General features: G+C 43.9%; 1 protein-coding gene across 2 annotated transcripts; it reads left to right on the top strand.

Annotated features, from left to right (window-relative positions):
• Positions 1–796: 796 nt before the first annotated feature.
• On the top strand, positions 797–13,932 carry DYNLT2B (dynein light chain Tctex-type 2B). Of its 2 annotated transcripts, XM_061634529.1 has the most exons (6): positions 797–1,154; positions 4,464–4,711; positions 7,430–7,563; positions 8,211–8,280; positions 10,438–10,501; positions 13,200–13,932. In XM_061634529.1, exons 2-6 carry the CDS (start codon positions 4,590–4,592, stop codon positions 13,245–13,247), a joined length of 438 nt encoding a protein of 145 aa, XP_061490513.1. In that variant the 5' UTR covers positions 797–1,154; positions 4,464–4,589; the 3' UTR covers positions 13,248–13,932. The 2 variants fall into 2 exon arrangements, with proteins under 2 accessions (XP_061490513.1, XP_061490514.1); XM_061634530.1 differs by lacking the exons at positions 797–1,154; positions 4,464–4,711 and adding an exon at positions 5,177–5,441.
• The last annotated feature ends 6,966 nt before the right edge of the window (positions 13,933–20,898 follow it).

Below are 20,898 nucleotides of genomic sequence, written 5' to 3'. Positions count from 1 at the left end.
AGACCTGAACTTACAAGAGCTGAACAGGGTGGTTCATGACAGATACTATTGGAGGTCGCTGATTCATAGGGTCACCAAGTTGACTATGTGCCTTCAAGTCGACTATGACTTATGGCAACCCTATGAATCAGCAACCTCCAACAGCATCTCATGAACCACCCTGTTCAGATCTTGTAAGTTCAGGTCTGTGGCTTCCATTAGGGAATTGATCCATCTCTTGTTTGGCCTTCCTCTTTTTCTACTCCCTCCTGCTTTTCCCAGCATTATTGTCTTTTCTAGTGAATCATGTCTTCTCATTATGTGTCCAAAGTATGATAAACTCAGTTTCATCATTTAGCTTCTAGTGATAGTTTTGGTTTAATTTGTTCTAACACCCAATTATTTGTCTTTTTCACAGACCGTGGTATGCGCAAAGCTCTCCTCCAGCACCACATTTCAAATGAGTTGATTTTTCTCTTATCCGCTTTTTTCACTGTCCAACTTTCACACCCATACATGGAGATTGGGAATACCATGGTCTGAATGCTCCTGACTTTAGTGTCAGTGATACATCTTTGCATTTGAGGACCTTTTCTAGTTCTCTCATAGCTGCCCTCCCCAGTCCTAGCCTTCTCCCAATTTCTTGACTATTGTCTCTGTCATGAACTTGTATATTTTTATGAAATGTTAAAATTATATGTAACATCATGGCTCAGTGCAAAGAACTCTGGGAGTTCCATCTTGTTAGAAAACAGGCCTCTGAAAGGGTAAAAATGTTAAGTTTCGGTTTCCAGCTGAAGACAGTTAAGGGAGGCCTAAACAGAAGCACCTGGTTATCTGTGCTAATCAGTAAGAGCCTGGCACTCAAGGCCATCCTAGCCTGTGAAGGTTGAAACACCGTTGGGAGAGGGGCCTGGAAGGCGTGCAAAAGTGGAGAAACATCTAGAAAAGGATTACATCAGAAAACTCCTGATTGGTTAATTAATCTTGGACCGTTGGGTTTCTTTTCCTTAAGTATAGGGCTTGAGACCCATAGCCTTTGTTCCCTCAGGAAGGTTCTGAAAGGTTCCTTCGGACTGGTGCCTATGGGAGGTTACCTAAGCAGGGTTCCATTGCTTTGTAACTGATGCTATTCTCTCTGAGGAGAGACGAGACTTCAACCAACTACCTCCTATGTAAGTAGATAGGTTAGTTAGGTTATTATTTTCTTGTTGTGTGAATGAATTCTCTTATGTGTACCTAAACCCCTGTTTGGGTGTATGGTTTTGAAGAATTGTTTGCTGCTATATTTTAATGTGCACTTATATTTTTGAATAAAGCTACTTCTATTTAACCTGGTGTGTTCATTGAGGGTAAGGGTGGTTCTGAATCCAGCACCTTGACCATTCAGCTACACAACTACCAAAAGGGAAAAGGAGTTAAAGCTTAATTCTAATTTGTGGGGTTTTACCAGAGGTTTCTTGACAAGGAGTGTAAATTTGGCTCTTGTCTTATAGGACCTTGGTTTACCTATTTTCTGGGCTCAGAGTTCCCCTAGCTCTGAGTTGAACCAGTGACAGGGGTCAGACAGCCTACTTTCTACCTTGCGGGGTTGGTGTTGGTTTGCACAGCCTTGGCAAGGGGGAATTTAGTATTTGGGTTCCAGAACAATTGCCCTAAGGGTGGGAATTGGGTCTGAAGCATGGTCCTCGCGCCTTGAGGAGCGGGTGGTCGCATGACAGTCTCCATTTTGGTTAATGACTGTGCCAAGGTATTGATAATCCTTGACAAGTTCAATGTCCTCATTGTCAACTTTAAAGTTAAAGAAGGCACATAACAACAACAACAAAGGAACATAGGAAATTGCCTTATACCGCATTGGTCCATCTGCCAAGTATTGTCTACACTGACAGGCAGTGGCTCTCCACGGTTTCAGGCAGGAGTCTCTTCCAGCCCTGCCTAGAGGTGTCCAGGGACCTTCTGCATGCAAGGGAAGATGCTCTACCGCAGAGCTACAGGCCTACAGCAGACATCGAATACCTTGCCTTAGCTGCAGGAGCATATTCTGCACCCCACAAAAAACATGAAAGCAAAAAATAATAATTCATGCTCTTGCAGACTTTGTTGTTATTAAATGAAAAATGTTACATTGGGAGAAGGGGAGGTATTGCCTGCAAATATTTTCTGTGCTGCTGTTGTTAGATTGAAATTCTGCTTATATACCACAATGGCTTCTAAGCAGTTTAACAAAACGAAATCAATTATGAAATACATACATAATTAAAATACCCAATTAGAATCCAATCAGAACATTAAAACATCAATAATTAAAATATACAATAAAACAAGCCACTTAAAAGCATGGCAGTTAAAACAATTTTAAATGATCAGTCAAACCAGTTAATAAAATCAGATGTTGGAGAGGAAACGAGCTGCCCAGTATTAATATCCCCATAGAGCAGGTTGGAGCGTGAAGTTAAACGATTTATTGGAATCCTGGAATGCAGAGTGGGGAGACTTTTTCAGCCGGAGGCGGTCACATTCCTTCATCAGCAACCTTCTAGGGGCTTCACACCAATGGTGGGTGGGTGGGTCACAGGCAACAGATGTGAGCCTTTCCTCTGTACAGCTGTGTGCCTGCATCCCAGCCATGTAAAAGTCAGGCTTTTCTACACACACACATCTCCATCCAGACATGCAAGGGATGTTATCACAATTCAAGAACACATTGCAGCCAGGCCACAACACTCAGGCCAGGGAGGGAGTCTGGCCTGGGGAAAGTGCCGAGGGCCAGTCAGAGAGGCATTATAAGGAGCTTTGTAAGTAGGTCAAACAGCCGTAAAATGCACTGTGAGCATTCTCTGCCGTAGGAGTGAGTGATAAAACAAACTTCTTAGCTTTGATATGTTAATTAATACGTTAGGAGAGATGAAACCATAATCTCAACTCAGGTCTAAAGAATCAAACATCCTGAAAAGTTCTTATTCAGCAATTTCCACACAGACACGTTCTTTGCTGAGTGGCAATTTTCAGATCAGCAAGAGAATGCCCCTAGAGACTGAAGCATTCTCACTGTCTTGTGAATGGTGCAGTTTCTATTTTCTGCCCATTTATGATTTTGTGCAGAGCCAGAGACTGGCCCATTTGTGCTCTGTGGACAACAGGCCAGCATTGATGGCAGGTGATTTAGTGGCTAGAGTGTTAAACTTGGACCAGAGACCCAGGTTCAGATCCCTTCTCAGTCATTAACCATATTGGCCAGTCACTTTCTCTCTCAGCCTATCAGGGTTGTTGGAGGACAAAAGGAGGGGACCTTGTGAACTACCTCGAGCTCCTCAGAAAAAGAGCAGGACAAATATAACAAATAAATATGAGGATGAGCAGGTGAATGAGGCTCTGGTGCTGCTGTTGATGTTGATAACTAGTGTTGCCTGTTGTTGTTGTTATGTGCCTTCAAGTCGATTAACTCTCCCTCTGGGCAGTTGTGCAAATTGGCTCCAGGTGATGGCAAACGAGTGGGCAGCACTGAGGATGCCATTGAGGTGGCGGAAGAAGACTCAGTGTGGGAATCTTGCCCTCCAAAACAAAGAGCCAGTACTGAAACGATGTTTCTTCTGCAGTATTTTTTTTTTAAAGTTAAGCTTTCCAACTGAACTGTATTTTATCTTACTTTGATTATCTGAGTCCTGCTCTGAAGGGCAGCACAGATGTTTTCCTACTTGAGGAGTATATGCCTTGGGATTGTACTGATGTTTTACCAGTCTTTCTCTTTTTTGTATTATTGCTATTTTATTATGCCAGATAGGCGGCCTAGAAATAAAATTTATTATTATTATTATTGTTGTTGTTGTTGTTAACTACCCTAAGCATCATTTGGTGGAAAGACAGGATACAGATTTAACTAATTAACCTATTTATTCGTTAGTGATAAGATTTTTATTGTTGTGGGAAACACCTGTTCGATTCTCGCTCTGGTCAAAAGTAAGAAAACACTGGACAGCAGTTCAGGAGTAAAACTACAAAAATAGGTTTTATTGAGAAAAATGCAGTGCACTCACACATCAGGAGCATGCTAGACAGTCTACATGGGTATCGTATACCCTCAAGCGCTGGGGTTTCAGGAAACACACCATACATGGCATACCCCATTATGGTGTGTTTCCTGAAACCCCAGCGCTTGAGGGTATAAGATACCCATGTAGACTTACTACTGTGGTTGACCCACCCATCTAGCATACTCCTGATGTGTGAGTGCACTGTATTTTTCTCAGTAAAACCTATTTTTGTAGTTTTACTCCTGAACTGCTGTCCAGTGTTTTCATACTTTTCACCAGAGCGAGAATTGAACAGGTGTTTCCCACAACATTAGTTAAATTTGTATCTCACCTTTCCACCAAATGGTGCTCAGGTTGGTTAATAATAATAATACAAATAATATAATTGTAAACAGTAGTAAAAATTCATTATAAAATATAATAATAACGTAGTAATAATTATCTCTGCAGGCAAAAAAAAGGAAATAATAATATCTGCAGGCAGGAAAGGGAACTGAACTGGCTCAGGCAACGAGACCTTCCTGCCGCTCACTCCACTTGCGTTCAGACACGTTAACAAAGGATCCTGTTTTTGTTATGTGCCTCCAAGTCGATTACGACGTACGGCGACCCTGTGAATCAGCGACCTCCAAGAGCATCTGTCATGAACCACAGAGGATCCTGGCGGACCAAAAACATCACACCGGAAGCCAAAGAAGGTCCGTGCCGTCGATGGACTTTTCTATCTCTTTCTATGACGTAACCTTTTCCCCCTTTTCACGTGCCGAACGGATTTCCGGTCGTGAACTGAGTATGCGCCTCATGGAGATAGTAAAGTGTGAGAGTGACATACAGGGTATGAAAGCTGCCCTTGGCCATGTTTGTCTGTGGCCGCCATTCCTATCTCGCTCTATCCCTTATCTTTATGATCAGCGCCCCCCCTTCTAAGCGTTATATCAGAAGATAGAGCGGGGGAAGAAGGGAAAACTCCAGTACAATTTGAAAAACAGAAGAACTTTAGCTCTACCTTTTCTACCTCTATAATCCAAAGGCTGGAGGGCTTTTACCATAGAAACACCAATGCACCATTCTGAGTCCACTTAAAACTACGGTGCTATGTTCGCCGCAAACCTTTTGAAAGCTTTTCCTCCCCCTCTCCCGCCCCACTCCTCGTTATGGTTTTTACGGAAATTCATACTCTGCGGACCGCTCCGCAGAGTTCCATCTCTAGGGTGAAAAAGGGGAGAGAGAGAGGGCCTCTGCCGGAAGTGGCGCGTCGCCATGGCAACAGGTGGCGTCAGGCCTCTCCTAGAAGGCGGCGGGAGCTGCCATGGCGGAACCAATGCAGGGTTCGACGTCGGCAGAGACGACGAGGACGACGAGCCCCAGGCCGTTCAGCGGCTCGTTTACGGGCCGCTCGTACAACCTCCGGCCCGCCTTCCAACACAAGTCAGTGGGAGGGGCCTGTGAGTGGGCGGGGGAGTGCACCTGCTTCTTCGTGGTGGCTTTTCTTTCCCCGCAAGGAGCTCAAGGTGGCGCCCGTGGTTCTCTCCCCCACCCCACCCCATCCTCCCAACAACCCTGTGAGGTAGGTTAGGCTGAGAGGCAGCGACAGGCCCAAGGTCACCCAGCGAGCTTCGTGGCTGAGTGAGGATTTGAATCCTGGTCTCCCAGGTCTCAGTCTGACACTCTACCATAAGTCCTAGTCGACTTGAAGGCACATAACAACAACAAACAACGTCTCTTGGGGGGGGGACAAAAATGTCTTCTCCTGGTGCCAAAAGAGCAATACCATGAGAGGGGATTTGATCCTTGGTCTCCCAGGCCCCAGTCAGACACTCTAGCCATGCCCCACCCCCTGGGCTCGCTCGCTCTCTCACACACACAAAATATTTCCTCAGCTTTTATTTTACTGCTGTATAATGTGTGTGTGTCGATTTAGAGCTGCCTTTCCTAACCTTTGGGTCGCCAGATGATGTTGGACTACAACTCCCATCAGCACCAGCCAACATGGCCAATGGTCAGGAATGATGGGAATTGTAGTCCATCAACATCTAAAGGCCCAAAGGTTGGGAAAGACTGATTTAGAGGCTTGCCCAGCACATCCACCCACATTATCTCTCAATAGCTTTTTGTCATAAACCTCCCAAAATAAATAGTTAAATGCAGGGCTGTGGAGTTGGAGTCGGAAGCAATTTGGGTGGAGTCCGAGTCGGTAGAAATGTACTGACTCCGACTTCAAAATAAAATTAATATTTTAATTTTAATTTATTAACATTAATACATTAATATACATTTGCCATTTATGAAGGAGTCAGAGTCGGACAGTAGAAAAATAGAGAAGTCAGAGTCGAAGGTTTGACATACCGACTCCACAGCCCTGGTTAAATGACTGCAATCTTATACATTTTCCTGAGGAGGCACACAGGATCTTGTTTGTTGCTTTTGTCATCTCAAGCCTCCGCATGTCTACTCACAAAGTCAGTCCCATTGTTTTCAACCAGGTTTATTCCCAGGCACATATCGGAATTATAGCCTAAACGGATTGATAAAGTGTTACAGTCAACATATTGGGCATGATCCAGACCTAATGAAGAAAGTTGTTTGTTATCAAGATCTCTGCTGGTCGGTGTGTTCCACTGAAATCAGTGGCACTTAAAAAGTGACATTTGTATGTTTATGTTGTATTTTGTTCTTATAAAGCTTGGAACCCCATTTAATTTAATTAAACAGCAGGAAAGAAGACAAGGAATTGGCATCATCCAGTGAAGGGGGTTGCTTTTGGTAGGTGTGAATGCAGGAGAGGGTTGCAATTGTTTGTGCCGCAAAAGATCTTGCTCTTGAAGTAGGTATGGGGAACCTGGTGTCCTCCAGATGATGTTGGATTCCAACTCCCATCACACTCAGCTGGTGGTCAGGGATGATGGGAGTTGGGAGTCCAACACATCTGGAGGACACTGGGTCCCCCATCCCTGCTTACTCTCATTGTCAGAAAGGCTACAAATCCATCTCCTATCCTTTATTTTTAAGTGCTTTCATTTCCTTTCTTTTATTGAACAGAAGGTGACGTACATTTCGTTTCCAGGCAATCTCCCATCCAGACACAGAACTGAGCTACTGAGTTTCAGCACAATTGATGTATCATATGCCTTCAGCCCATGCCCTGAGACATTGTTTTTCCATGTGCAGGGACTTTGTTTGTTGTACAGGAATGAGGTCAGCTAAGCCACTTCCCACCTGCATTCTCTAGTGGTACAGTCCCTGAGGGCCTATACCAGATGAAGATGTAAATTGGGTATAAATCCTATTAAACGTGGATGCAAGTCTAGATTTTGGGAGTTGTCACAAACTAGGTGTCCCAGACCCCAGTTATTTACTGTACTGATGGAGAAGAGATATAACCCTAGGTACTCTTTTGCCATTCTCTTTCCTATTAGATTCCGCTCTTCTGCAGTAAAAGAGTGTATCCATGAGGTGTTAAAAGAGGAGCTGGCCAGTGTACAGTACAACCCTGAAGAGATCCCATCTCTCACCAAATCTTTATCAGAGACAATCCGGAACAAACTGAAAGGTAATAGCATGTCACTAGAGTAGCTGCCTTTTCCTTGCTATATCTTCCCACCCTACTCACCCTCCCTTCCTTTCTCTCTCACTCCCACACAGATAAAAAACACCCTTGCCCATGTTCTTTTTTTAAACTGGCCAAACATATGATGTCACTATGGCTGTGTACACACTGGCTTCCCCTAAAGAATCCTCAGTACTATAATTATGTAAGAGTGCTGGGAGTTGTAACACGCTAATTCCCAGGATTCTTTGTGGGAAGTCATGTGCTTTAAATGTGTGGTGCATGTACAAACTATGTGGCTTCTCTCTGGAATGTGCTCCCCACTGAGGTTCATCTGGCACATTCATTGACACCTCTTCAGCGCCAGGTAAAGACTTACCATTTCTCCCAGGCGTTTGACAGACTGAGACGATGTTCTTTGTTGCTAGTATGCTGCCAAAGCTTCCTATGGGGGTGTCGTTTTACTGTTTTGTTTTTATAGTTTGATATATTGTTTTTGTTTTTAATATTGTAAGTCACTTGGAGACCTTTGGGTATCAAGTGACTAATCTATCTAATTATTATTTTTATTATTAATAATAATGTGTAAAGGTGTGGTGAAATCTTTCAGTTTTTCTTAATCGTTTTTCTTCCCCCATTATTCCTTTTAGAGAAGGGTTATCACCGATATAAAATAGTGGTTCAAGTGGTGATTGGAGAGCAGAGAGGCGAGGGAGTTAAGTAAGTCTGGCACTTTTTTCTCACAGAATTGTACAAATATCTTAAAACGTTTGCAGCGTTATTTTTGTTAATTGTGAAACCTCAGGGCTGAGTGCTGCTTTGTTTAAAATTGAACATTCTACAAAAGACAAATGTACATGTTTCTTCTAGAAACTTAAAACCATTATAATAATAAATAATAATAATAATAAATTTAATTTCTTCGTCGCCTATCTGGCCAATGGCCACTCTAGGCGACTTACAAAATTATTAAAATACAATTAATAAAATACAGTAATACAATAAAAACAATAGATCTACAACAACAATATTAAAACTGGGTAGGAGGCATTACAATTATATCGATTAACCCTCCCCGGATACCCCGAAGGCCTGCTGAAAAAGCCAGGTCTTTAAGGCTTTCCGAAATACATTTAGGGAAGAGGCATGCCGGAGATCTTGTGGGAGGGAGTTCCAAAGAGTGGGGGCCGCCACTGAGAATGCCCTCTCTCTTGTACCCGCCAATCTGGCTGTTTTTGTTGGCGGGATTGAGAGAAGGCCCTGTGTGGCCAATCTTGTCGGGCGGCATAATTGGTGGCGTTGAAGGCGCTCCGTGAGATAAACTGGGCCGAAACCGTATAGGGATTTAAAGGTCAATACCAACACCTTGAATTGGGCTCGGAAAACAACTGGAAGCCAGTGTAGGTCGAACAACACTGGTGTGATGTGATCTTTTTTTGTCATTCTACAAAAGACAAATGTACATGTTTCTTCTAGAAACTTAAAACCATTATGCATTCTGATTTGCATTGCTTGCCTACAATATTCAGAGCAAATTGGACAGCTTTAAGGACATAAGAAGAGCCTGCTGGATCAGGCCAGTGGCCGATCTGGCCTAGCATCTGGTTCTCACAGTGGCCAACCAGATGGGAAGCCTGCAGGCAGGATGTGACCACGAGAGCGCTCTCCTCGCCTGTGGTTTCCAGCAACTGGTATTCAGAAGCATCCTGTCTCCCACCATTGAGGCAGAGTATGGTCATCGTGCCTAGTAGCCATTCATAGCTTTATCCTCCATGTTTTCTCTTATTCTCTTTTAAAGTCATCCAAGTTGGTGGCCATCGCTATCCTCTGCAGTAATAGCAAGTCTGGTGTGGCTAACTGTCCCATCCTTTGCTTCATCTGGAGAGTTTTCATACATATGCTCACTCTTTTTGTCTCCAGATGATGATTCTAGTTTTCACCAGAACCATAGGTCAATTCCCAGTGCAGAGCTGGCAGCACTGGGGTGCATCCAACAACATCACTGTGCTTGGGAAACAACTTCTCCTCACGCAGTTGAACTCCCCCCACCCTGTGTGTGTCCCCCCCAAAAATCTGCTCTGGGGGTTCCCCTAACCCTCCGGAGCAGATTTGGCTGGTGCACAGAGGCAAGGGAAGAGGAGAGGGAAGTTCCATTGCGCAAGCAAAAGTTGCTCCACAAGCGCAGTCACTTCATTGGGCTCAACCCATTGTCACAAATTGTGTTCTGCCTGTTTTTGATCACCTTCTCTCGCTACTGGTCTCAAAGGTGGCTTATGGAGAAGTATTCCAGCTTTTCACGTGGAATGAACAATGTCTAAATGTGGATTATTACAATTATTGTTACGATTATCTTGGCTGTAAGACCTGCAAGACCCTCTCCCTGCTTGCTGGCTCTTTCCACCTGGCCTGGAAGGGTGGGGCCTTGGCTGACTGCAGCTACAAAAGGTATCATTACCTGAAGATGCCAGAGACCACCCTGACTGTGGGGTGTTGTTTAGGGGCTTCTGTTTGGGTAAAAAATTAATTTCTGCTGGTCAGTTTTTTTGCTGTTATTGGGATTATGCTTCCATATTTTATTGTTGGATTTTATTAGGAATTATAAGGATGTATCAATTTATTGTATGTTTTTAAAGACGTTTTTGTTATTGACCATTTGAATTTATTTCTTACAGTGAATTGTGTAACTTTTTTCTGTTCATGTTGTGAGCCGCCTTGTGCATAAATTGTTATGGAAAGGTGGCATACAAATAGTGATGATGATGATGGTGATGATTCAGTTTATATCCTGCCCTTGCCTCTGAAGGTGCCCAGGGCCGATAGTTGTCACCAGTTGATGCTTTCCCTTGTTAATGCCTGGGTCCCTGTTTGTTTCTTCAGCATGGCTGCACGATGCTTCTGGGATGCAGACACAGACAACTATGCTCAGGATGTCTTCATGAATGTAAGTTCTTCGCTGGTTTTGTCAGGTGTCATCCATGGAAGAAGCCACGGGCCCTGAACCTTCCAACAAGCCAAAGGGATTGAGCCTCACCCATTTGTAGGATTCTTATTCTGTATGTCTCATTATTTATTTAGTTTGTGAATCACTTCCTCTAAGACATCCCATAGCAATTTACAACATGAAAAAATATAAAAACTGTTGCATGTATAAAAACAGTTAAAACAATTGCAGAGAGAGAGACAGACAGACAGACAGTTTCGAAAGCAACAAACAGAACTTCACACAAGCTTGTTCTGGATCCCTATAAGGATACCGTTAATCACCTAAAAATATATATACATGTAATTGTGTTTAACAAACCAGGTTTTTTTATTGTACTACCAAAACATTTCAGCTTCCGCGTTCGTCAGCTATTCCATCCTCAAAGCTCTGTAACTGCCACCTTGGTAACAGCATTTGTATGTTAGCAGCTGATGAAGGCGGAAGCCGAAATGTTTTGGTAGTACAATAAAAAACTGTTTTGTTAATCACAATTACGTGTGTGTATATCTATCTATCTATCTATATATACACACACGCATATACAGGGCTGGCTCCAGGAATGCTGCGGCCCTTGGGCATCAGCTTGCCCTGGCCCCCGGTGTGTGTGTGTGCACACGCACGCACACACGCACCCCCCCACCTACCTGTCTGCTGTCTTTTACCATTGCCCTTAACAAAGATGGCGGCCGCAGTTTCCCTAAGGGGATGATGCCTCCGCCGCCATCAACTATGAACGCGCATCTCTGCCATCAACTAAGATGGTGGCAGGGGCTTCAGTACCTTAGGGAAACCGCAGCCACCATCTTCATTAAGGACAATGGTAAAAGACAGCAGACAGGTAGGTGGGGGGGCCACAGATCACAGAGGGGTGGCTGAGGGGGCCCCTGTAGCTCCAGGGGCCATCGGGCCAGTGCCCCACCTGGCCACCCCTTAGAACCAGCCCTGCACACATATATAAATTCATATACACACACACACTATAACAACAACAGCACGTACAAATAACAACTGGGATAAAGGTCTCAATTCACAAGGCTTGCTGAAAGAGGAACATCTTTAGCAGACAGTGAAAAGACAACAGAGAAGGTGCCTGTCTGATATATATAATGGGAGGGAGTTCCAAAGGGTACTGTAGGTGCTGCCACACTAAAGGTCCAATTCCAACATTGTGTAGAATAGACCTGCTGGTAGGATGGTATCTGCAGGATGCCCTCTCCTGCAGTGATCAGTTGGGGATGTAGGAGGTGAAGTGATCTTTTAGGTATCCTGGTCCCAAGCTGTAGAGGGCGTTGTACACCAAGATCAGCACCTTGAACATATCCCAGTAGCTAATTGGCAGCCAGTTTAATTCTTTCAGCAGTGGTGTAATATGATGGCAATATTCTGCCCCAGTGAGCTGTCAAACCGCCACATTTTGCACCAGCTGCAGCTTCCAGACCAACTTCAAGGACAGCCGCAGATAGAGCGCATTACGGTAATCCAATCTGGGGATTACCAGTGCATGGCTGACAATGGTCAAGCTATCCCAGTCCAGAAATGGCCATAGCTGCCTTACCAACTGAAACTGGCAAAATGTACTTTTAGCCCCTGAGGCCACCTGGGCCTCAGATGACAAAGATGGATCCAGGAGCATCCCAGACTTTGAACCTGCTCCTTCAGGATGGGATAGACTACCCCATCCAATGCAGGCAGTTGACTGACTATCTGGACTTGGGAACAGCCCACCTGCAGCACCTTCAGCTTGCCAGGATTCGGGGCAGGTTCACACCAAACATGTAAAGCACATGACTTCCCCCAAAGAATCCTGGGAACTGTGGTTTGTTAAGGTCCTGGGAATTTGTAGCTTTTTGAGTGGGAAACCACAGCTACCAGGATTCTTTGCAGGAAGTCATATGCTTTAAATGTATACTGTGGATCTGCTCTTAGAGTCCATTTACTGGCCCTCATCCAGCCCACCACTGGTCCAGGGCTTGCCTGGCCTTTCCCAATTCAGATGTTACAGAGAAATAGTGCTGGGTATCACCAGCAGCAAACTAATCCACCTTTCCTCAAATCTCCTAATTATTATTTATTTATTATTTGATTTATATGCCACCTTTCCTCCCGACAGGAGCCCAGGGTGGCCCAATTATTTATTTATTTATTTACTATTTATTTAACGACTGCTGCTGATGGCTACATGTAGATGTTAAAAGACATCAGGGATGGAATGGTACCCTGCAGGGTTTATGTAGCACCATTCGGGTACATGACACTTCACAGCGTGATAGAATCTGGAAAGGCAGGTTCTTGCAATTCAAATTTTGACAGTGGGTGAAATAATAAAAATGGGTGTAGAAAGGCGCAGGCAAGACTCAAGAAAAGATGGACGTGAGCAAATGCAGTTAGTCGTACTCAGGCATCGCTTCATTTGGGGGTGAGGGACTAACCCTGGGTCCGAAGCCACACAGGATTTCAACGGTAAGCCTCGGTCCTCCTTCTCCCCTCCCCAGTCTTCACCAGGCAAAGCTAATATTCTCACTTGATGTTAAGCTAATATTCTCACTTGTAAAATCTCAGTGTGCTTATTACTGCACCAAATATCAACGTCCATGATTTTGTTTTACCCGAGGGCATTTTCACTCATGGATCTGTTCTCTTGTTTCTGTTCCCCCAGGACACCCTCTTCTGTGCGGTGGTTGCCTTTGGATGTTTCTTCTACTGATGCGGATGAAGAGTTCAAAGAAGAAAGGCTGCTCTTTCAGAGACACTGGGGAAGGAGGGCTCCATGCTGCATTAAAAAACAAAAACTATAGATGCTTACTTTTACCAAATACGTTTTCTGCTTGATGCTTATATCACAGAGTGCTGCTGCTTTTGTATATAAATAAAGCTTTCTGCATAAGCCCCATTGAAATGAATGCGGTACATCTCTTACACAACTCCTGTTCATTTCAGCAAGCTTTGTACAAGAGGACTTCCTGCCGAATTCAACCCTGTATTTACTTATAACTGTTCTTTGTGCTTACCACAAAATGAGATCCATCTGGTTGCAGCCATTCCAGACAACTGAATTTCTGATTGTAGAAAAATGCGTTGCGAAGACTAAATTCTTATGCTGAATACCAGTCTGTTTAAATGAATATATTCAAATCTCAATTAGAGTGGTAGTGTAAATACACTCTGTAATTTTAACATGTACTTCCCTATTAATTTTGTTCCTCAACTAATCCTGAAAATTCATATGTTGTTACTGCAGACACCCATTAAGAAAAGGTATTTCAAACACTTCTGAGTGAGAGAAAGGGGGGGGTGTACCTTGCTAGCTTTGGTTTTTTCTCCATAAATCTGCTGCCTAATTGGACTGCTTTTTATAATTGATGAGAGGTTTTTTGAATTAAAAATGAATTAAGACTGAAAATCCTATGCATACTTTCATTTCCCAGTTGAATTCTGTGCTGCTTACTCCTGAGTAGGTCCTGATAGGGTTGCTCTGTAAATGTTGCAGCCCTGCTTAGAAATTATGTAATACTTTCTGAGCATCCAAAGGCCTTCATGTATGTTCTTAGCAGCCCTTACAACACCACTATAAAGTAGGACTGTCTGGGTTTTTTAATCCCTTAACAGTAACAAAGCCACAGGAGCAGGCCAGGCCACTGATTACTGGTTAGGTGGCAACTCTGTTGGAACATAGTGCAGGATTGTTATCTTCGTATTGGGAATGGGAAGGTTGAGATGTAATGGAGGTTTAGTAAGTTTATACGTGTGGTGAATAAGAGTTTTGAACCAGGGACCTCCCAGCTCCAATGTTTAGTCATTGTGCCGCACCAACCTCTGTACTGACCCAACAGGGCATCCTCTTCCAATCAGGTTCCTCCAGGTAATGTGTTGTATTACACCTCCCATCAGCCTCAGCATGCACAGCCATGTTGGCTAGGACTGATGGGAGTTGTACAAAAACAAAGGCAAAAGGAAAGAAAATGAATTCACATGAAAAAGGGCAAGGCGAAAAATTTCTTTTTTACATTATGAAGGTGAAAACATTTTCACATGACATAAAACCTTTCTTAACTGCTTGATGTGGTAGAGCTTACAGTTTTACATCTCATATGCTATCCTGTCATGAGATTGAGGCCCCATCTGCACTACACTTTTAAAGCAGTATCATACCACTTTAAACAGTCGTGGCTTCCCCCAAAGAATCCTGGGAGCTGTAGTTCGTTAAGGATGCTGAGAGTTGTTGTGAGACCCCTATTACACTCACAGCATTCTCAAGAGTAGTTTAACAATCTCTCTTCCCAGGTAATTTTCAAAATTATACCCCTGTGAGAGGATAGTAGGGATTTATCTGTTGTGTTTATATCCTGACATTCCTGTCAGGAACTCAAGGTGGCGCACATGGTCCTCCCTCCATTTTATCCTCACAACAACCCTATGAGGTCAATTAGACCAAGAGTTGGTGACTGGACCCCAAGGGCACTACTACTTCATAGCAGAAGGAATTTGAACCTGGGTCTCTCCAGCCTTAGTCCGACACACCACACCACTCTTCTTGTTGTTATGTGCTTTCAAGTCGATCTTGACTTATGGCGACCCTATGAATCAGTGACCTCCAAGAGCATCTGTCATGAACCACCCTGTTCAGATCTTCAGGTCTGTGGCTTCCTTAATGGAATCAATCCATCTCTTGTTTGGTCGTCTTCTTTTTCTACTCTCTTTTGTTTTTCCCAGTATTTTTATTGTCTTTTCTAGTGAGTCATGTCTTCTCATGATGTGTCCAAAGTAGGATAACCTCAGTTTCATCATTTTAGCTTCTAGTGACAGTTCTGGTTTAATTTGTTCTAACACCCAATTATTTGTCTTTTTTGCAGTCCATGGTATGCGCAAACCTCTCCTCCAGCACCACACTTCAGATGAGTTTATTTTTCTCTTCTCCGCTTTTTTTGCTGTCCAACTTTCACATCCATACATAGAGATTGGGAATACCATGGTCTGAATGATCCTGACTTTAGCGTTCAGTGATACATCTTTGCATTTGAGGACCTTTTCTAATTCTCATAGCTGCCCTCCCCAGTCCTAGCCGCCTTCTGATTTGTGACACCACTCTGACATCATCTTATTTAGTTTGCATATTTTTGCCCTGCGTTTTGCACAATGGCTCCAACCCAATGCACTAAAAACATAAAAATACGAGAATAAAATAAGAAAATAAAAACAGCTGGGTGGGGGCATAAAGCTAGTGGCTGACCAGAAAATGGTCTTTTGTTACTCATTTGAAATAAAGGCTCCATGTGATGAGAATATCTCCATGTGACTCTTAACTGGACTCCTGCACTCTGTTGGCCGGCATAAGAGGCCATCTGTCCCAGTTCCCTGCTGCATGGTATACATCGCAAGTGGAGAGAGAGACACTAGAAAGTCCCTATTATACCAAAGATTGCTGCACAAGGCAGGACTGAATATGTACTTCTTTGCAAGGTTCATTTGGTCTCCACTAATTGACAAGCCAGGAAGCTCGTTCATCACCTTTGGATAAACACTTTCTAGAAAAACATTACTATCTTGCAGTATATTGTCAACCATTCAAAATTTATCTTGGCTGCTGCAGTATGTGAAGTGGTGGACTGTCTGCTGCATAGTGCCTTATGGTTTATGTGTGTGCATTTAATGTACATGAGATCACAAGATGCGGCACCACCTTCTTTGGAGATTTAGCTCATAGAAACCCCAGAGAGGGAGTTGCATCTTCCACTAACAAAACGTCCCTTTTTAAAAGGTAAAGACGGGAGACCATTTAAAAAGAACAGGTATTAAACAAGGACTATGCCTGTTAGAAAGGGCCATACTTTTGAGTTGAGCCGCCACCTGGCTATTCTTTTAATGCCCGGATTCTACTTCAGCATAAAGAGCTGCTTATACAATCTGACTGTGCATTCATCTCGACCAACAGTACAGCCCTGCAAAGTCTCAAGTCTGGATTCATTCCCAGCCTTGCAGATTTTGATTATTTTAATCAGAAATGCCAAGGACTGAATCTAGGGTGTCTGCTTCAACACTGAATTATCCCACTATTCATTGTTTTTTGCTTTAAAAAAAAAAGACTATTGCTTAGACTCCTGTTTTGTTAAAACTAGCGCCGCTACCTATGGCCCGTACAATAGGCCTCCAGCCGGAAGGGGGTGATAACGAAGAGCCCTGAAGTTGCTACTAAAGCAGTTTGCCTATATGCGACACATTAAATCTTGCCAGAGCCGGCTCTTTCCCACTGTTGCTAGACCTTCCATAAGTGAGCTATGTCACCCCCTTGTGGGCTCCAAAGGGAGTGCAGCAAGTGGATCAAAGCCTACTTGGCCAGAAGCCCTTTCCCTTGGTGGAAGCGGCTAATTTGCAGCTCCTCCAATTTTCCCTGCCGCCTCCTCTCCTGCTTCCTTTGCCCCTGGACCCCCAGTTGCCCCAGCGTGGCCTCTTTCCCCTGCCCACCATGGCAGACAAACCCCTCAAGCACAGCAAGAAATCTAAGCGGTGTTTGCTGTGCGAGGCACCCTTCTCTGCAGCAGCGGAGGGAGAGCTGTGCCCCAGGTGTTCCCTGACCCCCCTTGTCCCGGTCCACACTACGGAGCCGGGCTTGGAGTCCCGATGGCGCGACCCCAGGGCCCCGTCTCCTGCAGCCAGCTACGGTTCTGGGGACGACCAGCAGGGACAAGAGCAAGACGAAGAAGAGTCAGGCCAGCAGCGCCTGGCTGAGTGGGTAAGTCCAAGCCAAGCCACACCCATCAGGGTCTTCATCCATGGCCGGTCTCCAGGCAGGCCGTCATTTTTTAATTTTCGAGTCAAGAGTGTACCAGGACTTGGCCTCCAGTCTCAGCCTGGCCTCAGCCACGTTGGTGTAACATTTTGTTTATTTTTATTTATTTAACAAAATTTATATATTGCTTGACTGTCGAAAACCTTTAAGCAGTTTACAAAAAAACATTAAAATTATCAAGAAAAAAGGTTAAAAACAAGGAATTACAAATGTTTTACAACAATTAAAACAGCAGTAGACTGAGACAAGATCAAAAGACAGCAGCAGCTATGTATCTGGAGGGGCGTGCCTAAACAAAAAAGTTTTAAGCAGGTACTGAAATAGAGTATAGTGAAGGTGCCTGCCTGGTGTCAACAGGCATGGAGTTCCAAAGGGTGCTAGGTGCTGCCACACTAAAAAAAACAATTTCTTACAAATGCAGAACAATTATGTGGCACCTGTGCGAGTTCCGCAGATCAAAGTGCTCGAGTGGGCACATATGAGTGCAGGACATGGAATAATGGGCTCAAGTTGCAGGAAGCCAGATTTCGACTGGACATCAGGAAAAACTTCCTAACTGTTAGAGCCATTCGACAATGGAACCAATGACCTAGAGAGGTAGTGGGCTCTCCGAAACTGGAGGCCTTCAAGAGGCAGCTGGACAGCCATCTGTCAGGAATCCTTTGATTTGGATTCCTGCATTGTGCAGGGGGTTGGACTGGATGGCCTTATAGGCCCCTTCCAACTCTACGATTCTATGATTCTATGGGGTAAGGCAATTTCGCAAGTAGTCTGGTCCCAAACTGTTAAGGGTTTTATATACCAGTAGTAACATCTTGAACTTGGCCCTGTAACAAATTGGCAACCACTGCAGATCCCTGAGTAGAGGTGTTGTTGCGCGCCACCCCAATCTCCAAGCGGTGAGATTTCCAGGGGTCCCTGCACTCACCCAGGGTTTGGTTTCCTTGGGAAGAAGGTCAGCGGAGACTGCAGTGTCTTTATGAAATATGGTTTATTTATTTACACACATTCCAACCTGAGCTTAGAATGGAGGAATTCAAGGCACCAGCTTTTCCACAGGGTTATAGGAGACACCCCAAAGCCATGGTGCAGAGAGCTAGTCTCTCTGCCTGCCTCCAGTTCCCAGCCTTTCTCAGACACAAGCCTCTCTTCAGCCCCAGAAGGGGGGAGACGCTCTCTTGAAGAGTTTCAATGACAAAAGGATCTCCCTGGCCCATTCACCAGTTGATGGGCACCTGATAGACCCATTAACCCACCCGGCCACTCTATTAGATTAACAAAAGAAACTCATCTGACCAGCAGAGTGCGTTTCTCACCTCCAGGAACAGGATTCCAAATCAGAGGCTGGAAGGGGACTCAGAGAAATTATCCATCTCAACTCCAAACTCATAGCAATATGCTGACAGGTCTCACTCCCATCAGCAATCTAGCTGCAGCATTCTGCACTAACTACAGTTTCTGGGTCAAATGCAAGGGAGGCCCCACATAGAGTGCATCCAGTCTTGCAGTCACCAAAGTTAAAAAGGAAAGTGCCTTTGAACATGTACAGAGTGCCATTCTCTCCTTGGTGGGTAGTGCCTGAATTGTATGAGGCATGATTTGACTAAAACTTGGGGGAAGAACTAATAGATTTCATTAAGAGCCCCCACACCTCACCTCCCCACGTCAAGCATTAACACTTAGCTCATTGCAAGGCTAGGTGTTCAGCCTAAACCTTATTTAAAAAGCCAACATCAGGCACTGAAAGGAGCCAAATCTCTTTTCCCAAGCATCAACTGAAGCTCTTTGGTGGAGTTATTATTATTTGGGGAAGGGACATGGCTCACTGATAGAGCTTTGCATGCAGAAAGTTCAAACAGGTGGTGGTGGTGATGATGATGATGTGCTAACTGGATCCATATGGAATCTTTCAGGCATTAACTGGGCTATATGATAGAGCTATTTAGATTTTTATTTTCCCTAAAGTTGGGTAGAGAGTGTGTTCTGTTTCTCTGGATGCAAGTGTGGAGTAGCTTATAGGCTAACTCTTTTTTTATGTTAATAACTGCATAGAATTGTCTTGCCATGCAAAAAGTGTGACCTTAGCAAGCTCGAGCTCTTGGAAAGTTTATCACAATTGCCAACACTATTCTTCAGGTTATATACACTGAGAATTAAGTTAATAGAACTCAGTGGGAGTTACTGCTGAGCAGAGTTGCATAGGACTATGCTGCAAAAACCTTAAAAAATTAAACTGGCCAGAACAAAAGGACGGGCCCTAGTGGAGATAATATGTTTCAAAGTAAGGGGAAGGATCCTACAAATTAGTAGGAAGACTGGTAAGCCTTGGTGGTGGCAATGGCTGAGGAAAGTGTTTATAGTGGCTATAAACTTCTGTTCTGCAATTATTTGCCTCCCACATTTAAGCTCCCCTCACAGCTTTCTAGGGTTACCAGGTTCTTGGCCCGAGACTGATCTTGTATCTTTAGGAGAAGAGAAAGTCAGCCAAGTGCAGGTGTTCTTGCAACTCTGTAATGGGAAAAACCACAAAGTGGAATCCTCCCTTCCCCTGCACAACTTTTAAAGATAATACAGAAGACCTCTTGGTTGCCAGGCCCAGCCTCCAATAGGTTTTCTGTATCTTTTAAAGGAAGCCTGTAAACTAGACCCTTGTTCATCAAATGTTGTACACAGCACCTCATTCATTCTAGGCACTTTTAAAATATGAAATAATTATCTGGGTCAGAGACTGGCGATGCAATTCTATCTATGTCCACTCAGAAGTAAGTCTCATTGAACTTTATGGGATCTATTTATTTCTTCGCTGTATTTTAAACCCACTTTTCAGAGCATGATTGTCTCCCAAAGTAGCTCACATCAAGGAGACAGAGAGAGAGAGAGAGCTTCCTATCAGACTTGCAAACTAAAAAGACAAGAGACACAAAAGACAAGAAACACAAGCAAAGGGAAATGGAGGGAAAAGGTAGAGGACGAAGATCAGGTCTTCAAGGCCAGAACACATTCTGAGTGCATGGGTATAGGATTGCATGATAAATTACAAATTAGGAAGACCCTGGCTCAGTTTTTACTTCTGCCAGAAATTCACCAGATGGCTGTAGGCAATTTTATTTATATGTCCTCCTCATCCGGGGAGCTCTGAAGAGGAAACATTAGATTTAAAAGCTACATCTACACAAGTGGACACATGACTGCAGTGAATAATAGAAAATAATGTTATAATGAAATGGAACAAGGCTATGCAGTCTTAGCATTACACAATGAAAGATCGCTATTGTATTGTATCACAATAACAACACAATGATATCTTAATATTATGCAGTTAACTCAAGTGCACTGCTTTTAACTACAGTGGCATAATGCAATATTGTTCTACAATAATGTTTTATTATGCATTACTGTACTGCTATGGTTTCTACAATAATTTTTGCAGCATGTTATTTGTTTCGCTTGGTTCGTGATTGGGGAACCTGTGACCCTGCAGGAGTTGATGGACTACCATCACCCCTGCCCATTGGCCATGCTGACTGGGGCTGCTGACTGCCGGAATTCAACAGCGACTAGAGGGCAACCA

The sequence above is a fragment of the Rhineura floridana genome, chromosome 7 (assembly GCF_030035675.1).
Source record: "Rhineura floridana isolate rRhiFlo1 chromosome 7, rRhiFlo1.hap2, whole genome shotgun sequence".
Lineage (NCBI taxonomy): Eukaryota > Metazoa > Chordata > Lepidosauria > Squamata > Rhineuridae > Rhineura > Rhineura floridana.
This window is presented reverse-complemented; position numbering and strand designations above follow the sequence as displayed.